Source organism: Macrotis lagotis, chromosome 4, assembly GCF_037893015.1.
Source record: "Macrotis lagotis isolate mMagLag1 chromosome 4, bilby.v1.9.chrom.fasta, whole genome shotgun sequence".
In the NCBI taxonomy this organism is placed as follows: Eukaryota; Metazoa; Chordata; class Mammalia; order Peramelemorphia; family Peramelidae; genus Macrotis; species Macrotis lagotis.
Window position 1 is genome coordinate 267,470,400 of NC_133661.1, and position 20,261 is coordinate 267,490,660.

General features: G+C 35.1%; 1 protein-coding gene across 1 annotated transcript in view; it reads right to left on the minus strand.

The window, feature by feature from the left end:
• Window positions 1–12,551: 12,551 nt before the first annotated feature.
• The window catches only part of SGPP1 (sphingosine-1-phosphate phosphatase 1), a 49,468-nt gene continuing 41,758 nt past the window's right edge, over window positions 12,552–20,261 (minus strand). Inside the window, exon 3 of the mRNA XM_074235978.1 lies at window positions 12,552–19,577. Coding sequence (XP_074092079.1) covers window positions 19,026–19,577 — 552 coding nt within the window. The 3' untranslated portion in view covers window positions 12,552–19,025. The remainder of the gene's footprint in view (window positions 19,578–20,261) is intronic.

Below are 20,261 nucleotides of genomic sequence, written 5' to 3' on the forward strand. Positions count from 1 at the left end.
ATCATCTAGTTTGTTTTTAGTGATGTTATCTACCTCTTCCTTAGTCATAAACTGCTTCTCTTTCCATAGATCTGACAGGTAAACTAGTCCTTGATCTTGTAGTTTGCTTATAATATTTCTGATCATTTATTTACTAAGAAATAGCATTCCTAATATATTTAAAGCAATTCCATACATAGCCTGGATATCGGACCCTCATCAGAGAAATTTGCTGTCAAATAAAAATCCTCATTTAACTGTTTCCCTTACTATTTTCTTACTACATTTATTTCATTCATATAAAACTCTTCAATTTTATCTGAATTATCTAATTTATCTTTTATGATCAGATTTTGTCAAGAACTCTTCCTATCCATAGTTTAAAAAGCTATATCTTTTTCTCCTCTAATTTGTCTATCTGGCCTTTTATATTTAAGACCAACGCCTTGCTACTTGAATTCTTTCTGACAGTGAAATTTTTCTTTTGATTTGGAAGATCTGGATTTGGGCTATGATATTCATTAAGAAAATGACTGTTGGAGTCATTCTGTCTTCATTTTGTCCTCTAGTTTTAATTAGATCTATTTGGGTTATTTTATTTTCATATATATTGAAATAGTGTGATCTAGGTTTTTTTGTTTGGTCAAAGTTTTCAAAGTGTCTAATGATTCTTAGTTCTCCTCACCCTGTTTTCCAGATCTTTCTTTTTTAATGGTAGACACTGCATATTTCGTTACTAAAAAATTTTGACTTTGTTCTAATATTTCTGGTTGTCTTATGGAATAACTGAGTTCTGATAGTTTTATTCTTTTTTCAAAGAGTTGAATTTTTTTTATTATTTCTACCTTAGGTTCTTAATTATTCAATCTTCTTTTTCCTCTAAGCACTAATTTTTTTTTATGATTTCATTTTAATGTATTGTTTTATTTCTTTCATTACTTTATTTCTCTTATTACTCTTGTAGTCCTTCTGGCTAAGTCAGAGACTCTTATGATTTCCTCTTCTGAACTGCCCTCATGAAGGTCTCTTAACCAATAATATTTCTTCATCGTATTTAGCAGTTTCTTCTATTTAATCATATTTTCAGTCTCAGTTCTTGGATTGGCATTTTATAATTTTGGTCAGTTCTGTCTAGTACTCCATTTTCTATCTGCATCTCTACTTCCCCTCCTGCTTTCTTTGGTATGTTGTCTTTCTCCATTATACTGTAAATTCCTTGAGAATAGGTATTATCTCTTTTCTTTATTTGTATCCCTATAATTTAAAACTACTATAGTAAGTGCCTAATAAATGTTTATTAAATTAAATTGAATTGGTACTCTTGAAGGCTGTTAGGTAGCTTTTTTTGGTTCTACCCCCTCTATATTTTGTATGCTGATGCTACTACAGATTTAGATGGCGTGATTGGTAATGTTATAGATGAATGAAAAGAAAAACCTGCTAGAGTGAGAGAAAATTATACATTTTATCCATGAACCTTGCAAGATACACCTTACAAGATACGAGTACTTCACTCCTAAGCGTGAGGCACAAATTAGTCTTCAAAGTCAGGTAATTTATGGTCTTTAGAAACTCTCTGCCCTCCCTCTTGGATGTTCATAGGCTCTCAGAGTTTGAGTTACAATCTAAGAGGTCCACCCATTCCATGGCATGACCCTAATTTGATCCCCCCCCCCACATCATACAACACATAATATGCTAAAGAACCCCAATCATCACAGGGGGTATGTGGGTTAATATTCAATTACCTAATTGCACAAACTCAGTAGCATTAGGTCAAGATCTCTAGGTTACTCTTTACCATTGGGGTTTGGTATCCCTGGAATGGGATTAGGAAGACTCTTCCAGTCTTGTGATTGGCTGGGCCATTCCTGCTTTGTAATGGATTCCCTAAGGGCTCCCTTCCACACCCTGTGAAGACCATCACCCTATATTTCTCACAGTAGTTAACCCCATCCTGAGCCTCAAATCCTACCATCTATTTCAGACTACTGGTCTCTCCCTATTTCCTTCTTTTCACATGATCCCCAGTAAAAGTTGCATTGATATCCTGCTATGACCCTCCATCTCCTTGCCCCCTCCCAACCTACTGTACTAGCACCTATATATATGGAGTAATCCTTGTCTCCTGATGTGGCTCTCAGTACTCCAAGTCCTCAACTAGGTCCTGTCTCCTTGAGCAATGGCCTTTGGAGGTTAGCTTTCTTCTCCAATTCCTTTCTGACAGGTCAGAGACAGAATCTAGCTTTAGATTGCCAGTTACCATAGGAGCTTATGCTGGCTTGTTGCAGTCTTATAGTTCAGACCACTAAATGTCAGCTTGTCCTGGCTTACCTGGGGCAAACAGGTTTAAATGACTTGCCCAGGGTCACATAAATTCTAAGTGTCTGTGGCCAGATTTGAACTCAGAAAGATGAGTCTTCCTGATTCCAAGCCCAATTCACTGTGCTACCTAAACTTCCCTTTTACCCTCAAAAGGATCAGCCTAAATTTAGAAATATTTATCAAAAGAAGTTTGACCATCAGCTAATGAGTTACAGGGGAGATAATTTGAAGTGGAGAGATCTCTAAATTTGTGCAATTCACATTTCTTTTGCAGTATTTTTTTTTAAATTCCAATTCACTCATAGAGTGATGGAGGCATGATATGTTGCTGTTTCTCCCATGTCAGTTCCAGAGTTTTTCAGAGTGACTTTAAGTACGTCCTTGTGTTACTGCTTCTGGCCACCATATGAGCACCTACCCTGCAAGAGTTCTTCATAAAATAGTCTTTTAGGCAAATATACATTTAGTATGCAGACAACATGGCCAGTCTATCAGAGCTGCACTCTGTAGTAGCGTAAGAATGCTTGGTAATTTAATTCAAGAAGGGACCTCAGGGTCAGGTACCTTATCAGAATTTCCTAAGACAATTCAAATGGAAGCAGTTCAGTTTCCTAGTATAGAGGTGGTAGACTGTCCAGGCATACAATAATGAGGTCAGCACAATGGCTCTGTAGATCTTAAGTTTGGTAAGCAGCCTGATAGTTCTATGCTTTCATACTTTTAGAGCCTCTCAAACACTGAGCTAACTCTTGTCATGCATGCATCAACCTTATCATCTATGAGCACACCCCAGGAAAGTAATCCTACTGCCAAAGCAAGTGAACATATTTATAACTCAAAATTTGTCTGTTTGCTGTAACTGATGGCCCTACATGCAGATGATGAAGTACTGACTGGTAGAGGACTTATGTTTTCTTGGTGTTAATTATAGGTCAAAATTAGCACAGGTAGCAGAGAATAGATCCATATTTTGTGGCATCTCAGCTTCAGAGACCGTATAGCATGCACAGTCATGTACAAATGAAAAATCATGCTCTGACTCTCCCCTTCACTTCAGTCTTAGCTTGTAGCCTTTTCAAATGAAATAGTTTATTAAATCAGTGTAGTGGCTGGCCTTGATGCCATTTTCATCTTTGTTGAAGGCTTCTGACAATATAACTTAAAACATCATGCTAAAAAGTATGGGAACAAGCACACAGCTGTACTTCTTCACTCCATTATTCAGAACCTGGGCAAGCTTGCTACCTCCAAATTGATGTACAATACTGATGACTGACTGACAGTAATCAAAGACCTTGGTCAGATCAATGAATATTGTACATACTTCTGTTATGCTCCTGGTATTTCTCCTTAGGGCTGTTAGGCAGCAAACACTATATTGGCTATTCCTTGACCCTTTTTGAAGTCACCTTAGCTCTCAGGTAGATGATCATCTTCCAGGTGAAGGATCAATCAATATTAAGAAGGACTCTGACAAGAAACTTGCCAATAGGGCAACTAGCTAGGTGGCATATTGGATAGAGCACCAGCCCTGGAGTCAGGAGTACCCGAGTTCAAATTCAGCCTCAGACACTTAATAATTGCGTAGCTGTGTGACCTTGGGCAAGTCACTTAACTCCATTGCTTTAAAATAAAAATTAAAAAAAACAACTTACCAGTTCTGAGAGAGACCATTTCCTCTTTGGGATTTTCACAGGACAATATATTTCCTTTATCTTTTTAGAGATTGGACAATGGGCTTCCTAAATATTCTGGGGGGATAACCCCCTCTTGCCATATAACCTGGAAAATTTTGTTCAGTTTTAGTATTAGCAGTGGACTCTCTGTCTTGTAAATGTCAAATGGGATATAATCAGTACAAGGCATTTTTGCCACAAGGGAAGAGTCTAATGGCAATTAAAATCCTTTCTTCCAATGGAAGTTTGGATAGAGAGGGATCAATTTCAATCTGAAGCATTGAACAATGCCTTTAAATATCTAAAGAATGGTCATGTGAAAAGAAACAACTCAGTTTTTTTTTAGAGGATACAACTAAGAGCAGTAACTGGAAGTAACTAAGGCAGATTTTAGTTTAATATAAGGAAGAATTCTAAAAGAACTCAGAATTAAACAAGACCTCAGCATCCTTAAGTCCAACCCAGATTCCAAAATGAATCTCCACTATAATCTTTCAAAAGTCCATACAGAATTAAGGAGAAAGTGGGGTCAATTTAAAGAACACAAGCTCATAAGTGCCAAAGGAATAACTGATTATTCTAAGTTCCTGAAGTTTTTTTCTCCCCTTCCTGATGAACCTGCCATTTGGTATGGTGCTGAGCTCTATATAACACTTTATAGGGGCTGCTAGGTGGCATAGTGGATAAAGCACTGGCCCTGGGGTCAGGAGTACCTGGGTTCAAATCCGGTCTCAGACACTTAATAATCACCTAGCTGTGTGGCCTTGGGCAAGCCACTTAACCCCGTTTGCCTTACAAAAAAAAAAACCTAAAAAAACACTTTATAGAAAGTCTAAAATATTTGACCTTCCAAATTCACAAGGTCATTTTCTGGTCAAGGGAAGGGGAAGGAGAGAGTATCTATCTTTTTACCTTTCCCTAAGCCATCACAAAAAGAAATGCTATAAATATTTTGTATATTATGTACCCTTTTCCTCTTTCTTTGAATTCTTTGAGATATAGACCAATAGTAGTTGTTTTTTTTTGTTTTTTAGTTTTTTTGCAAGGCAAACGGGGTTAAGTGGCTTGCCCAAGGCCACACAGCTAGGTGATTATTAAGTGTCTGAGACCGGATATGAACCCAGGTACTCCTGACCCCAGGGCCAGTGCTTTATCCACTACACCCGCCACCTAGGCGCCCTAGGTGCCCCAGCTGATAGTAGTTTTAAAGGATCAAAAATATACACAGTTTAATAGCTTTATGGGCCAATTCCAAATTGATTTCCAGAATGCCTAGACCATTTCATAGCTCCACCAATAGTGCATTATGTTTTCCTATAGTTCCTTCAGCATTATGACATTTTTTGTCAACTTTGCCAATCTGAAAAGTATGAAGTAGAATCTCAGAACTGTTTTAATCTGTATTTCTCTATTAATGATTTAAAGCATTTTTCACATGACTATTGATAACTAGGATTTCTTCAGTTGAATACTGCCTACTCATATCCTTTGACCATTATCAATTAAAGTTTCCTATGCATCTTAGAAATGTGGCATTTATGAGAAAAAGTTGCTGCAAAGATTTATTTCTTACCAGTCCTAGTTAGGTGTGCTCCATCCTTTGTCAGAAATCTGTCATTTTATAAGTCCAAATTCCTTTTTTTATTTTAAATTTTTATTTTTTTAATTATATGCAAAATAATTTTTAACATTTGTGTTTTCAAATTTTGAGTTTCCAGTTTTCTCCCTCTCTCCCCCCCCTCCCTAGGATAACAAGAAATTTGATGTTAAACATTTTGCAATCATGCAAGGCATATTTTCATATTTTTATGTTGTAAAAGAGAACAGTAACTATCCCCTTGCCTCCCATCCCCCACAAATAAAGTAAAAAATAGTAAGCTTCAATCTGCATTCAAACTCCATCAATTCTTTCTCTGGAGATGGATAGCATTTTTCATCATGAGTCCTTTAGAATTGTCTTGGATCATTGTACTGCTAAGAATAGTTAAGCCATTCACTGTTGATCATAGTACAAATTTTTTTTGTTATTTTTTTTCCAAATACATGCAAAGAAAGTTTTCAACATTCATCTTTTTGTAAGCTTGAGTTCCACATTTTTCTTCCTCTTTTCCTTCCCTCCCCTCTCTCCATGGCAGTGAGTGATTTAATATAGGCAGTATATGTACAATCATATTTAACATTTCCATTTTAGTCATATTGTGAAAGAATTAGAACTAAAGGGGAAAAGAATCATGATAAAATATTGTTATCATTGTATATAATGTTCCCCTGATTTTGCTCACTTTTCTTTGCAAAAATTCATTCTTTCCAGGTTTTTCCTGAAAGAATTCTGCTCTTCACTTCTTATAGCACAATAATATTCCATTACAAGCATATAGCACTTGTTCAGCTATTCTACAATTGCTGGGTATCCCCTCAGTTTCTCTTTACCACTACAGAAAGAGCTACTATAGTTTTGTACAAATAGGTTCTTCCTTTTTTTTTTTTAAATTAATGGGATACAGATCTAGCAGTGGTATTGCTAGGTCTACAAATTAGCTATCATCTCCCATTTGGGTCTAGTTTTAAAATGTTCTCCAGGATTGTTGAATCAATTCACAACTCTACCAACAATGCATTAGTATCCCAATTTTCCCATTTTGACACATTTATCTTTTCTTCTTCTGTTATATTAGCCAAATCGATAAGTATGAAGAGTACCCTTAGAGCTGTTTTAATTTGCATTTCTCTAAATAACATTTTTTCATATGATGATAGCTTTGATTTCTTCATCTGAAAACTTCCTATTCATATTCTCTGATCAATTGTCAACTAGGGAATTCCTTGTATTCTTATAAATTTGATCAGTTCTCTGTATATTTGAGAGGCAAGTCCCATTGTCAGATACACTTTTGTTTTGTTTTTTGTTTTTACGTTTTTTCAAAGCAAACGGGGTTAAGTGGCTTGCCCAAGGCCACACAGCTAGGTAATTATTAAATGTCTGAGACCAGATTTGAACCCAGGTACTCCTAACTCCAGGGCCAGTGCTTTATCCACTGCACCACCTAGCCAACCCAAGATCCCCATACACTTAAAAAAAAAATTCCCAACTTTCTGCTTTCTTTCTAATCTTGTTTGCTTTTTTTTTGTGAATGCAAAATTTTTTTTATTTATATAACCCATAATGTTCTCCATATCCTGTTTACTCATAAATTCTTCCCATATCTATATATCTGATATGGTAAACTATTCTGTGCTAATTTGCTTATGATACCACCCTTTATATCTAAATCATGTACCCCTTTTTTGGAACAAAGTATGAGGTGTTAGTCTGTACTTAGTTTCTGCCAAACTATTTTCCAGTTTTCCCCAATTTTTGTCAAATAGTGAGTTCTTGTCCCAAAAATTTGAATCTTTTGATATTACATTACATTACAAAGGTCATTATCTACTATGTATTGTGTACTCAATCTATTCTAAGCCACCACTCTGTTTCTAAGCCAGTACTAGATTGTTTTGATGATCACCACTATATAGTTTGAGAACTGATATGGCTAGGGTACCTTCACTCCCCCCCCCCATTAATTCCCTTGATATTCTTGACCTTTTATTCTTCCAGGCTAATTTTGTTGTTTTTTTTCTGGTTCTATCAAATAATTTTAGGTACTTTATCAATAGCATTGAATAAGTAAATTAATTTAGGTAGAATTATCATTTTTATAATATTGGTTTGGTTTACCTATAAGCAATTAATATTTTTCCAGTTGTTTAGATCTGACTGTGAGAAAAATATTTTGTTCATATAATTCTTTGGTTTGTCTTGGCAGGTAGATACCCTAGTATTTTATATTGTCTCCATTGCTGCTGTACTTTGTTGTTAATATAGAGAAATGCTGAAGATAATTTATTATATTTTTATTATGATAATTTATTTTACATTCCTCAACTTTACTAACGTTAATTATTTCAACTATATTTTTTAAAAAATTGATTCTCTTAGTATACCATCATATTATCTGCAAAATGTGATGGTTTTGTTTCCTCATTTGTTGTTGTTGAATTGTTATAGTCATATCTGATGTTTAGTGACTCCTTTCAGGGTTTTCTTGGCAAAGATACTGGTTTACCATTTCCTCATACGGCTCATTTTTCAGGTAAGAAAACTAAGACAAACAGGGTTAAATGACTTGTCCACACATACAGCTAGTGTCTGACATCAGATTTGAACTCATTTAGATGTTTTTTCTGTTTTTAGGTCCTGCACTCTATTGACTGAACGATCTATCTAGCTGCACTGTTTCCTCATTGCCTATTTTAGTTTTTCAGTTCCTTTTTCTTACTGCTATAGTTAGGATTTCTTTTTAACAAAAGATTTTTAAAATAATTTTATTTTTCCATAGCTATAGACAATTTTTAATGTTCATTTTAAAATTTTGAGTTCCAAATTTTCTCTCTCCCTTCCTTACTCCCTGAGACTGTATATAGGTTATATATATTCAATCATGAAAACGTAGAAAACACAGACCCAAAGGAAAATAAACCACACCAAAAAATATGGAAAATGAAAAATAGTATTCTTTGATGCACCTTCAGACTCCCATCAATTCTTTGGAGGTGGGTAACATTTTTTCTTAAGTCCTTTGAAATTGTCTTGGATCACTGAATTGCTGAGAAAAGCTAAGTCATTCAAAGTTGAGCAGTATTGCTTTTACTATGTACAATGTTCTATTTTTGTATGGCTAATATTTCTAGTACGGTATTAAATAACAGCAATAATTGGGCATCCTTGCTTCAATCTTGATCTTATTGGGAAGGCTCCTAGCTTTCCCCAATACAAATAATGCTTACTGATAGTTATAGATAAATATCATTTTAAGGAAAGCTCTATTTATTCTTTTTTTTTTTTTTTTTTAGTTTTTGCAAGGCAATGGGGTTAAGTGGCTTGCCCAAGGCCACACAGCTAGGTAATTATTAAGTGTCTGAGGCCGGATTTGAACTCAAGTACTCCTGACTCCAGGGTCAGTGCTCTATCCACTGTGTCACCTAGCTGTCCCTATTTATTCTTATTCTTCTAGTGTTTTTTAATAAGTTGGTGGTCTTTTGTCAAAAGCTTTTTTTCTATCTAATGAAATAATCACATGATTTCTGTTCATTTTGTCATTGTTATGGTCAATTATGGCTGATAAGTTTTCTTAATATTGAAATAGCCTTACATTCCTGGTATTAATTCCACCTGATCATAGTGTATGATCAATGTAATATATAGCTGTAATCTCGTTACTAGTATTTTTATTTTTTGCAAAAATATTAGAGAAGTTTGTGCTCTTCCTGGTTAAGGAATCAGTGCCATATTTGTGTTGTAAAAAGGAATTTGGAAGGACTCTTTTTTCACTTATTCTTCCAAATACTTTAATATTGTGATGAATTGGGGGGCGGAGCCAAGATGGAGACATGAAGGGATCGATTCTTAGGAGCTCTCTGATAAAACTCATCAGCTAAGGACTCTAACTAAACTTTTGAGAGACAGAACCCACAAAGGGACCCAATGAGGCAGTTCTCCTACTCAAGGTAACCTGGAAAAGAGCAGAAAGGCTCTGCTCCCCAGGGCTGGAGGGGCGGCCTGCCAGAGCCAAAGAACTTCAGCCTCCTGGAGGCAGCCCCAGGGCGCTGGGAGCCGTGGCTCACAGCAGCGGGGGAGCCTCCTGGGCTGCACCCCGGGGAGCACCGGCACAAAATGGGGGAACAGCTGGGGACCTCTGCCAGAGGGAGCACGTGGAGCCCAGCCCTCAGGGCACACAGGGAGCAACTTGGTCTTTCAGCAGCCTAGACTCGGAAACAGAAGCAGGTGGAGCCGGTAAGCAGGAGCCCCCAGGGCATGAGCCCATTGAGCTGAGGGAGGGGAGTGAAGAGAGAAAGACTGCAGAGCTCAGTCCTCTGCCCCTGGAACAGGACTCTGGGGTTCTGACCACATTCAGATCCTGATCCCAGTCTAGGCCCCCCCCCCCCACCTCAGCCCCGTGGCAGAGTGGGGCGCTTATGGTCATTCACAGACCAGGAGGGAGGACAGAGCCTCACACACTGACACCCTTGTGGGAGTGTCCCAAAAGCTCAGGAAGCACCCCCAAAAAACAGGCTTAGGCTGGGAAAATGAACAAAGAAACAAGAGGAAGACCATTGAGAAATATTTTGCAAATGAGCCCAAGAAGGATCAAAATACTCAGTCTGAAGATGAGGAAGCACAAGCTCCTGCATCTAAAGACTCCAAGAAAAACAGAAATTGGGCTCAGGCTATGATAGAGCTCAAAAAAGACTTTGAAAATCAAATGAGGGAGTTGGAAGAAAAACTGGGAAAAGAAAGGAGAGAGATGCAGGAAAAACATGAAAATGAAGTCAGCCACTTAGTCAAGGAAATCCAAAAAAATGCTGAAGAAAATAGCATGCTAAAAAACAGCTTAGGTCAAATGGATAAAACAGTTCAAAAAGTTATTGAGGAGAAGAATGCTTTAAAAAGGAAAACTGGCCAGATGGAAAAAGAGATAAGAAAACTCTCTGAGGAGAACAAATCCTTCAAAGAATAGAATTCAGGGAGATTGATGAATTTAACAGAAATCAGGAATCAATACTTCAAAACCAAAAAAATGAAAAATTAGAAGAAAATGTGAAATATCTCATTGAAAAAAAAACTGATGTGGAAAACAGACTTAGGAAAGATAATTTGAAAATTATTGGAATACCTGAATGTCATGATCAGGAAAAGAGCCTTGACATCATTTTCAAAGAATTACTACAGGAAAATTGCCTTGATATTCTAGAAGCAGAGGGCAAAATAGAAATGGAGAGAATCCACCGATCCCCCCCAAAAAACCAAACCCCAGGAATATTATAGCCAAGTTACAGAACTCCCAAGTCAAAGAGAAAATATTACAAGCAGCCAGAAGGACACAGTTCAAATATCGTGGAGCTGCAGTCAGGATCACACAGGACTTAGCAGCAGCTACATTGGAAGCTCATAGGGCTTGGAATATAATATACCGGAAGGCAAAAGAGCTTAGAATGCAGCCAAGAATGAACTACCCAGCAAGGCTGAATGTCCTCTTCCAGGGAAAAAGATGGACTTTCAATGAACCAGGGGAATTTCAAAGGTTCCTTTTGGAATGGCCAGAGCTGAACAGAAGGTTTGATCTTCAGATACAGGACCCAGGTGAAGCATGGAGATTGGAGGAGAGGGGGGAAATATGAGGGACTTAATGAGGATGAACTGCATGTATTCCTGCATAGAAAAATGACACTGATAATACTCATATGAACCTTCTCAGTTAATAGAGCAGGTAGAGAGAGCTTTTATAGTTGAAGCACAGGAGAAAGCTGAATTCGAAGATAAAATATGGTGTAAAAATGGAGTCAATAGGAAAAAAAGGGAAATGTAATGGGAGAAAGAAAAAGGAGAGGGGGGAATAGGCAAAGACCTTTCATATAATAAGATTTTTTTTATTCCAATGAATTATTGCAATGATATGGAAGGGGGGAGGCAAGGGGGAATGAGGGAACCTTTGCTCTCATCAGAGATGGCTAGGAGAGGAAACAGCAAATATACTCAAATGGGGTATAGACAACTGGAGTAAGAAGGAGGGGGGAGCAGGGGGAAGGGGTGGGGATGTGAATAAAGGAGGAGAGGATGGACCATGGGGGGACAGTGGTCAGATATAACACATTTTCTTTTTTACTTCTTGCAAGGGGCTGGGGATTGGAAGGCCTGCCCAGGACCATAGGGCCAGATGGATTCTGGGCCTAAGGGGTGGTATGGGGCCTCAGGGCTTCTTGGCCCCAGGACCAGGGATCTGTCTGCTGCACCACTCAGCGACCCTACAGCAGAGTCAGAGTGAAAGGAGAGAGAAAATATAGTACATGATAGTGGAGAAATAAGAAAGGAGGGAGTTGCGATCAGCAATGGCAACGTTGGAAAAATATGGAAGTAACTTTTGTGATGGACTTAGCATAAAGAATGCGATCCACCCACGACAAAGTTGTTGGAGTTGGAACAAAGACTGAAGCACATTTTTTACTATTATTATTATTATTGTTATTTGGGGGAGGGTGCAGGGCAAATGGGGCTGGGTGGCCTGCCTGGGGCCACATAGCAGGGTGATCTTTGGGTGTCTGAGGCCAGATTTGGACCCGGGTGCTCCTGGCTCAGGGGCCAATGCTCTGCTACCCAGCCACCCTATGATTACTATTTTATTTTATTTTGGGTCTTTTTTTTCCCCTTCTTTTTGGTTTTTGCAGGGTAGTGGGGATCGGATGTATTGCATATCACACGGCTGGGTGATTGTTGGGTCTATGGGCTGGATGTGGGCTCGGGTGCTCATGGCTCCAGGGCTGGTGCTTTGTCCATTGCGCCACCTGGCCATACCTACAATTATTACTATTATTTTTTTTTAATTTTAATGTTTTTCTCTCCCCTTTACTTTATCGCCCAATCAAGTCTATATTCATGGGGGAGGGGTATTTTGTTTACTCTTAAACAAGAATATTTTATTAATGTAAGAAAAACATTTGTACAAAATGAGAATAAAAAAATAAAATAAAAAAAGATTTAGTTTAAAAAAAATTTATTTCCATCATCATTAGGGTGAATTCACTTTTTTCTTACATTTCTGATACTGGTAATTTTCTTTTTAATTTCAAATTAACAAATGGTTTGTCTATTTTACCAAATTTCTTTCACAGGATCCTACTTTCTCCATCAGGTGTTCACCTTTGAAGGAAAACAAAACATAGGCCTCTGTCAGTTTCTTGCCTACAACTTCACAAATCTGGTGATTTTAAAAATTTTCTTTGAACAGTATCATCTGTGCCAATGTGAATTATGGAAGTTGGTCGTAAATATTTTGAAAATTCTTGGATTATGTCTTTGATATAAGCCATTATCAAACTGACAATTGCCTCCATTCCTCAGAGCAGAGACTCCAACAAATACCTACTCCTCTCTTCTTTCTTTGATCCTTATTGAGACTTACAGTTCTACTCTCATTTCTTAAACAAGCAATTGCTTCTTCCTTAGAGCATCCAGCTTCCTCTTTTTCAAGAGCCTCAAATTTTGTTTTTAAAAAAAAATTCCAATTATATAGTAGCACTTTTATTTTCCTTCTTACTCTAACATTCGTCCATTCTTGGACAGGTTGACAAATATTTTCCCTAGGACTAGTACTGATCCATCCCACTCCTCCCCATTGAAGACTTGCTTCTATTTCTTCCAATTAAACTTCACAGCACCTTTTGCTCTGCAGTAAGGTGCAGTTTCACCTTCCCTATATGGAAAACTAGTCCATATTTAGACCCTAGATAGCTTATAGAAATCTCTGAGGAACAGGTTCCCTTCAAAACTGAGTGCCCTGCTACTGGAAGTATGCTCCAAAAAGCCATATGACTTGCTATCTGCCACAGTGACACTAATTCCTTTCCAATACTTAAAATTCTGTGATCACTCAGGACCAACAACAATCACACAAGTATAAAAGATGAAAATTTAATTTGTATTTTTAAAATTGTAATATAGATATCCCCATAGAATTTTAATAACTGTATTCTCTGTATTGCCAGAAAGATTAGTTTTTGGAAATGTGTATTTCTTAGTTATAAAAAGTATAGGATTAGAATAGAATAAATAAAAAATAATTAAGTAGTAACTGATTAGAAGCATAGTTTTTCATGTCTTATTTAGGTTTTACCACATTTCTACTAAAAACTAGAATACTAAATAAGCTGGATTTTCATGACACATTTGCTTGATTATATTTTCTATGGATGTGAGATGTCATTTTTAAAATTAAAGAAAAATATAGAATGTGGTTTAAGGAAACCTCATAACTACATTTATAAAGAAGATAAAAATTTGAAACTATTTGGGATTTGGCATTTTGTCTCCATTTACTTAAATGTAATGTATTAGAAAGAAGACTGAATTAGATCAGGAGGCATGGGTTCTATTACTGGTTCTATCAACAGATCATAATGAAATCTTGGGAATGTTGCTTACCTTCTCAAGGTTCTTTAAAATGGGGGGGGGTTGAATTAGATGATCTTTCCCCCTGTGAATCATCTACATTAGGTTTACTTTTTATTAGCCTCCTTATGACACATTAAGGAAATCACTAGTCTTTATAATATTAAGGGAAACTGTTGCCTACAAAGGATAGGTCCCATCTATGGATCCTGCTCTATTATTTTTTTTTTTAGGTTTTTTCAAGGCAAATGGGGTTAAGTGGCTTGCCCAAGGCCACACAGCTAGGTAATTATTAAGTGTCTGAGACTGGATTTGAACCCTACTCCTGACTCCAAGGCCGGTGCTTTATCCACTACGCCACCTAGCTGCCCCTCTATTATCTTTTAAACTCAAAAAATCTAAACCAAGTTCCAAAAGTAGCATCTGAAAATGACTAATGTTTTGCTTTAGGGCCCTAGAAGTTTGCCTTTCATGGGACCAGGGAAAAAAGCCCATGCTGGCATCCATGTTTTGAATTGTTATTGTCAATCGCTCTTGTATTTTCTGTACAGTTTTGTTCTTCACTAGAAATTTAAATTTGAATTCTACAGGTTTAGCATAGTTTTAAAATGACACACTTGCCAAATTTTTAATTTACATTAAATAGCTAAGTTTATTGCATATTAGTAGATTAGAAGATTTATTTTATGGTTAGTGGAAGTTGTACAGCTATATTCTCATATGAATTGAATGTATTTTTCTTTTAAATAACTGATTTAAACATTGAAGGAAATAAGCCATATTTTAAAACTGATTTGGATACAAACCACATTTTGTATAATAGGTGTATTGTACTTATTGCATGTAATGCTTACTTTTAGTAGCTGAATCACTGTCAGCCCTTAATATTTACATTCCAAAGTGACAAAAATCTTACAGATAACTGAATTTGAACTATTTAGACTAATGAATAAAGAAAATCAAATCTGAAAATAAATACTACTATAGTTATCTCTCTAATATAGGAAAAGAACTCAGATCCTCAATGGAAAAATATTAGAGTATAAAAACAAGGTAAATATAATTACCTTGAATTTCTTTCTTTGTTAAAATGTGAATGATGAATTACCTTATACATTTAAAAAAATTTCTCAAAAAAGTTTAAGATGCATTTGTATAACTTAAGAAGAAACAATGAGATTATAAATAATATGAAACTAGTTATCAGAATTCATTTTTGGAAAAAAAATCTTTTTTCCCATGAGGAAAGAGGCAGGGAAAAAATAGTAATGGAATTCCCTCACAATTCCCAAAGGATATGTTCTAGAGATTCCTGAGAATATAGTACTGAACAGAATTCTTCAAGGGGAAATGGCTAAAACCCCTTAAGAAAGTTTAGAAAAAGCAGAAAGCTTCTAGTCTACTTAGTAGGAAACTTTGAACAAAAATAACTTTCCAGCAAGGAGATTCAAAAATGAATCGAAGAAATAAAATGGTAGTTGTTTTAGTAGCAAAATTAAACTTCTGCCTGTCTGTATCCTTTAGCTACTAGCTGTTTGGTCCCTATAGAAGAAAAATATAGGTAGTAGTCATGAGGAAACTGGTCCTAGGGTTTCTTAGGATACAAAAGTAACAGCAGACATGTCTCTAGCCAGAAGAGCCTTCAAATGGTGACTTTAATATTCAGAAGGTCTATGCACAGGCAGTTTTGAAGAGGGAAAAGGAAGGAAGAGCAGGCAAGGCATTTTAGATTGTAGTTCCAGGGTACAAAAAACAATTCCATTTTTAGTATGTTATAAAAAGTAATGTAACAATGCAATATACAGTAGAGTCTACTGAATGTAAAAGTATTAAAGTTTCATTATACTGAATAGGAAAAGAATACAACATATGAGATTATGTGAAACACAAGAGCGTTTGCTAGACAGGGTTCTATAGCCCTTTCCAAAAGTGCCCCTTAAAATAGCAAATAGCCCATTAATGCTTTTTCTTTTTTGTTGTGTTAAATTATTTACATCTTATGTAATCACTAAAAATTAGGTGCAAAAACACATTTTTGTTGAAAAAACTGGAAACAACCCATTTTACTCTGAATGGAATTGTAACAGTTCAAAAATCTTCATCAGCAAGAAAGCCTACAGCACTACTTCATCTTTAAAGCTACATTTAAACCATTTTTGGTATAAGCTGACCAACATGTGTGTGTGTGTGTGTGTGTGTGTGTGTATATATATATATATATATATATATATATATATATAAAATTCCTAATAGGATTAAAAGGGCTCTGAGTAATTAAAAAACAACTCAAAGTATTTCTAGTGACAAGCACCAATTATGTTCAGTCTGTGTGAAGTAATTTATGATGTTTGGTTGTATTTGAATTAGGTTCATTTGTCAAATATTTTGTTGAAGATTTTGGATGGCAATCGCCCTTAAAATATACATATTATCTTTTATAATTTAAAAAATGGTATAATTTTGCTTGTTATGAAGTAGACAATATTAAGAATTTACATAAGATCACAATTTCTGTATTGCTTCAAAAAACACCAATTCTAGAGTCATAAGATATGAGTTTGAATTTCAGCTTTGCCACATGCTTACAGATACACTTAAGTGAGTCACACAGCCTTTGTGAGGTTTTTCTATTAGAGTAAATGGGGATAATATAATTTACATATACTATCTACTTTCACAGAGTTTTTGTGAAGAAAGTATTTTGTAAACCATATAAGCCTACTCTGCATTGAGTTACATTTTTCAATGATGAAAGGAACTAAAAATTTTTTAACTCCTAAAAATGAATCTCATTATGGCTTCATTCTATTTCCAAAAATTATCTTTTCTCAGTATGTTGATTAATTTGGGGCATTCACAGAATGTTAGTGATATCAACTATAAATGCCAAAATCACAATTTTGGAAATAAATCCAATATTTGGAAATAACTGTTAGCCATGGCTCTAACAATTTTTTTTAAAGGGTGCCTTTGAAACAATACATTTCACTACAAAGCAAGGCTATTATAAAAGAATAACCAAAATATATGGTTATCAGTGAACTGGGAACAAATTCCTTCACCCTAATAGGGCCCAGGCCCTCTAGAGCTTAGAACCAAAGCATTGCCACATAAAAGCTAATTAACTAACTTGATTTCCTTATGAATAAGAAATTGAACTAGATCACCAGGGTCCCTACTAGCTCTAAACTAAGATCCAACAAAGACAAAGACTAATGGTCTAATCTTGAATGAGCTACATATAGACTGCTAAGGGTAAAAGTCTTTTTAAATGAAAAGTCCAGCAATCTGTTCAAGATGTCTACCAAACAGTGCAGAAACAGATCTATAGAAGGAAGAACATCTTAAATTTGGTTTTAATTTTTATATACATTTAGCATAAGATAGGAAAAAAATCCACAAGAAATATGTTCAAGTCAATACTGTTTTAAACTTAATATAAATGCACAGCATAGTACAGAACTGACTCATGGAAAATATTCCCCTAAATTCATTCTTCTGAACTCCAATTTGGAAAAGAAAATTTCTCATCTTTAAAGAACAGTTATTAATCAGTGTCTATAAATTTTAAATCCTTGAATTATAGTTAACATTGAATTCAGACCAGTAGTCATAAACCCAAGTTCTCAATTAGAAGACCATTAACCATTAGCTGCAGTAGCTATTATTTATCAAAACAAAACTATTTTTAAGATCATTTCTGGATATACAGCACAGATACTGCATTAAAATAACCAATATATTGTCATGATGTTTAATTCTAGGAAATAGTGTTAACCTAATTTCAAAGGAAATTAAATCTCAAAATATAAAAAGTAAATAATAAAGCCTAATAATGCCTTCAAATTTTATAAAGAGAAAAAAATAAAACTGAAAAATCTGGAGATACTGTTAACTACTTTTTTAAAAAAACATTTATTCTGACTTTAGTCCCTGGTAAATGGGTTAAAGCAGAAAGATTAACACTGTCAACTTTGGAAATAATTTAAAAAATGTTATATTTGAAACTAAGCTAAAGTTCAATTGCCCATCTAAATTTCAATTACATTTTCACTTGCTAGAAATACCAACCTGCAATACAATCAAGACAATGTGCAGAAAAGTAATCTTCCTGTAACTTATAATGCAACAACCAATAGACCACACACTCCATTAGTTATTAAGTCACTGAGAAAGTTTAGTTCATTCTATTTAATATACAAGCAACTGTGTAAAGAACAGTTTACTTCTAAACTCGGAATTTTCTCAATTTAAGTTTTAAAAAAATATTTCCCTAATTATATGTCATTAAAGTTATCAGTTCTATTTTTACATCACAGTATATATGGCATTTTTTAATTCAGCAACAGAAAGGCACAATTAATAAGCAGTAAAATACAGTACCTGAATCATTATAGAAATATCTAGAATAAATGCAAACCAATGTATTTTACACTGTACACCGAACTAAATGAAAGAAAAACCAGAACATTTTGAGTGCAACATCTAATTTTACTTCAAATTTGGTCCATTCAATGCCTCCTATGTGGATCAACAAGTATAGTAAGAAAGGTGGTAGAAGGAGGCAATAGACAGATAAATGTTTTGCACACTAATTTTGTTTTCATTAAATATGTAATTAAGAAATGGCTCACATTCTGGATAAAGGACATTTTTTATCAGGATGTCATAACATACCTGCGTTAAGTCCAAATACAAAGGCATAACTATATTATTTATGTTTATTTATACAATCTCAGAGTTTAAGACACATATATATTATTAGGTACATAAATATACATTATATACCTAAATATATATTATGTATGTATCTATAACCCAAATTATACAATAGCAATAAAACACTCCAAAACATCATACTTAAGGGATATCCATATCTATTTCTGTGTTGAAATTGTTCAGCATTCTCCAAAACAAGATCCAGATGCAGTGGTAAAAAAGCGCTGTCTGCTTTACATTCACTTAAATATTTATTTAAGTAAAATTCTGGCAAAAGCATGATCTGACTTTTGTCTCAGAATTATTCTCACATACTGACATTCTTTCTCATAAATGATAAGCCATCAAGAAAGGCCAATAAAGAAAAACAACCAAGGAACCAGAAATGTGATAGATAAGCCAACCATTCCATAGGTTATATAACGATAAGTAAGTTCAATTTCCATGCATTGTCTTGCTTGTCGAATATCATCACTTTTTACTCCAAACATTTTACAGGCCAATGGGATGGTGATCTTTTTCATTACAATTCTAATTAGTAGCAAAAATACCATTCCTATTAGAATCCGTAATATGACTTTTCCAAAACGAGTCACAGTGATGGAGGGAATAGGTAAAGGTAATGTATCAAGAGGAAGATCTGACATCAGACCAATGCGGTAAGCAATATGAGATCCACATGCAATTCCTGCACCACTGCCCAGGATCTGAGCTGTATCTCCTCGCGATGTACTCCAAGTGTCAAGGGTGAAGGAAAAGATCCCCAGGGCTAAATGCAAACTGATGATAATTAGTGGAGAATATTTATAAGTTTGGTTGAAGTTATCAATCAGTTCCACATATGGATAGAAGACAGCTGAGATAAAAATAGCATACAGGAATCCAGCAATAATGTCCTAAAGATAGAAAGAAAAAATACTTTTAGTCAAGTGTAATTCTTCTCTTTTAAAGTTAAGACTTTATAAAATTCAGAGAACTGAAGGACTATTAATTTTAAGAAAACAATATAGTGAACAAAACAAAATCTACATAATGGGTTTAAAGAAGAAAAATTAAAAAAAATCCTGCCATTTTGTATTTAACTAAAGCTTAACAGATTCATTCTCAAATAAATGAAATTATGTCTAAAATTTGAGGTATAAGTAGTCAAAAGAAAAGTCAGAAATAGGAACTGTTAAAACATTTCAAAAAAATTTCATTTTCATGTTTCAAATAAAAAATTATAAGCATAGTAAAATCAAGTTAAATTTTTTTGCTATTATTGAGGGGGATGATGTTTACATAGCATATATCCCCATAAAATTTATTAGTCTGACTAATGAAGTAACAAATGAAGGACTGAATCTCTGAATTATGGACTGACTGAAGGAGGGATATGGTATCTTCTTTATCAGATCTGGTCTAAGAGTTCAGTCCAAGTATGAATATGGACAGACAAACTCACAATTAGAAGTAAGAGGAAGAGGGAATAATTTCAATAGTAATTCATATTCTTACATGAGAGTGACGATTTCCGCCATAATTACTTGATTACACATCTATCAATTTCTTTAAAAAAAAAAACCTCACTCTCAATTCCC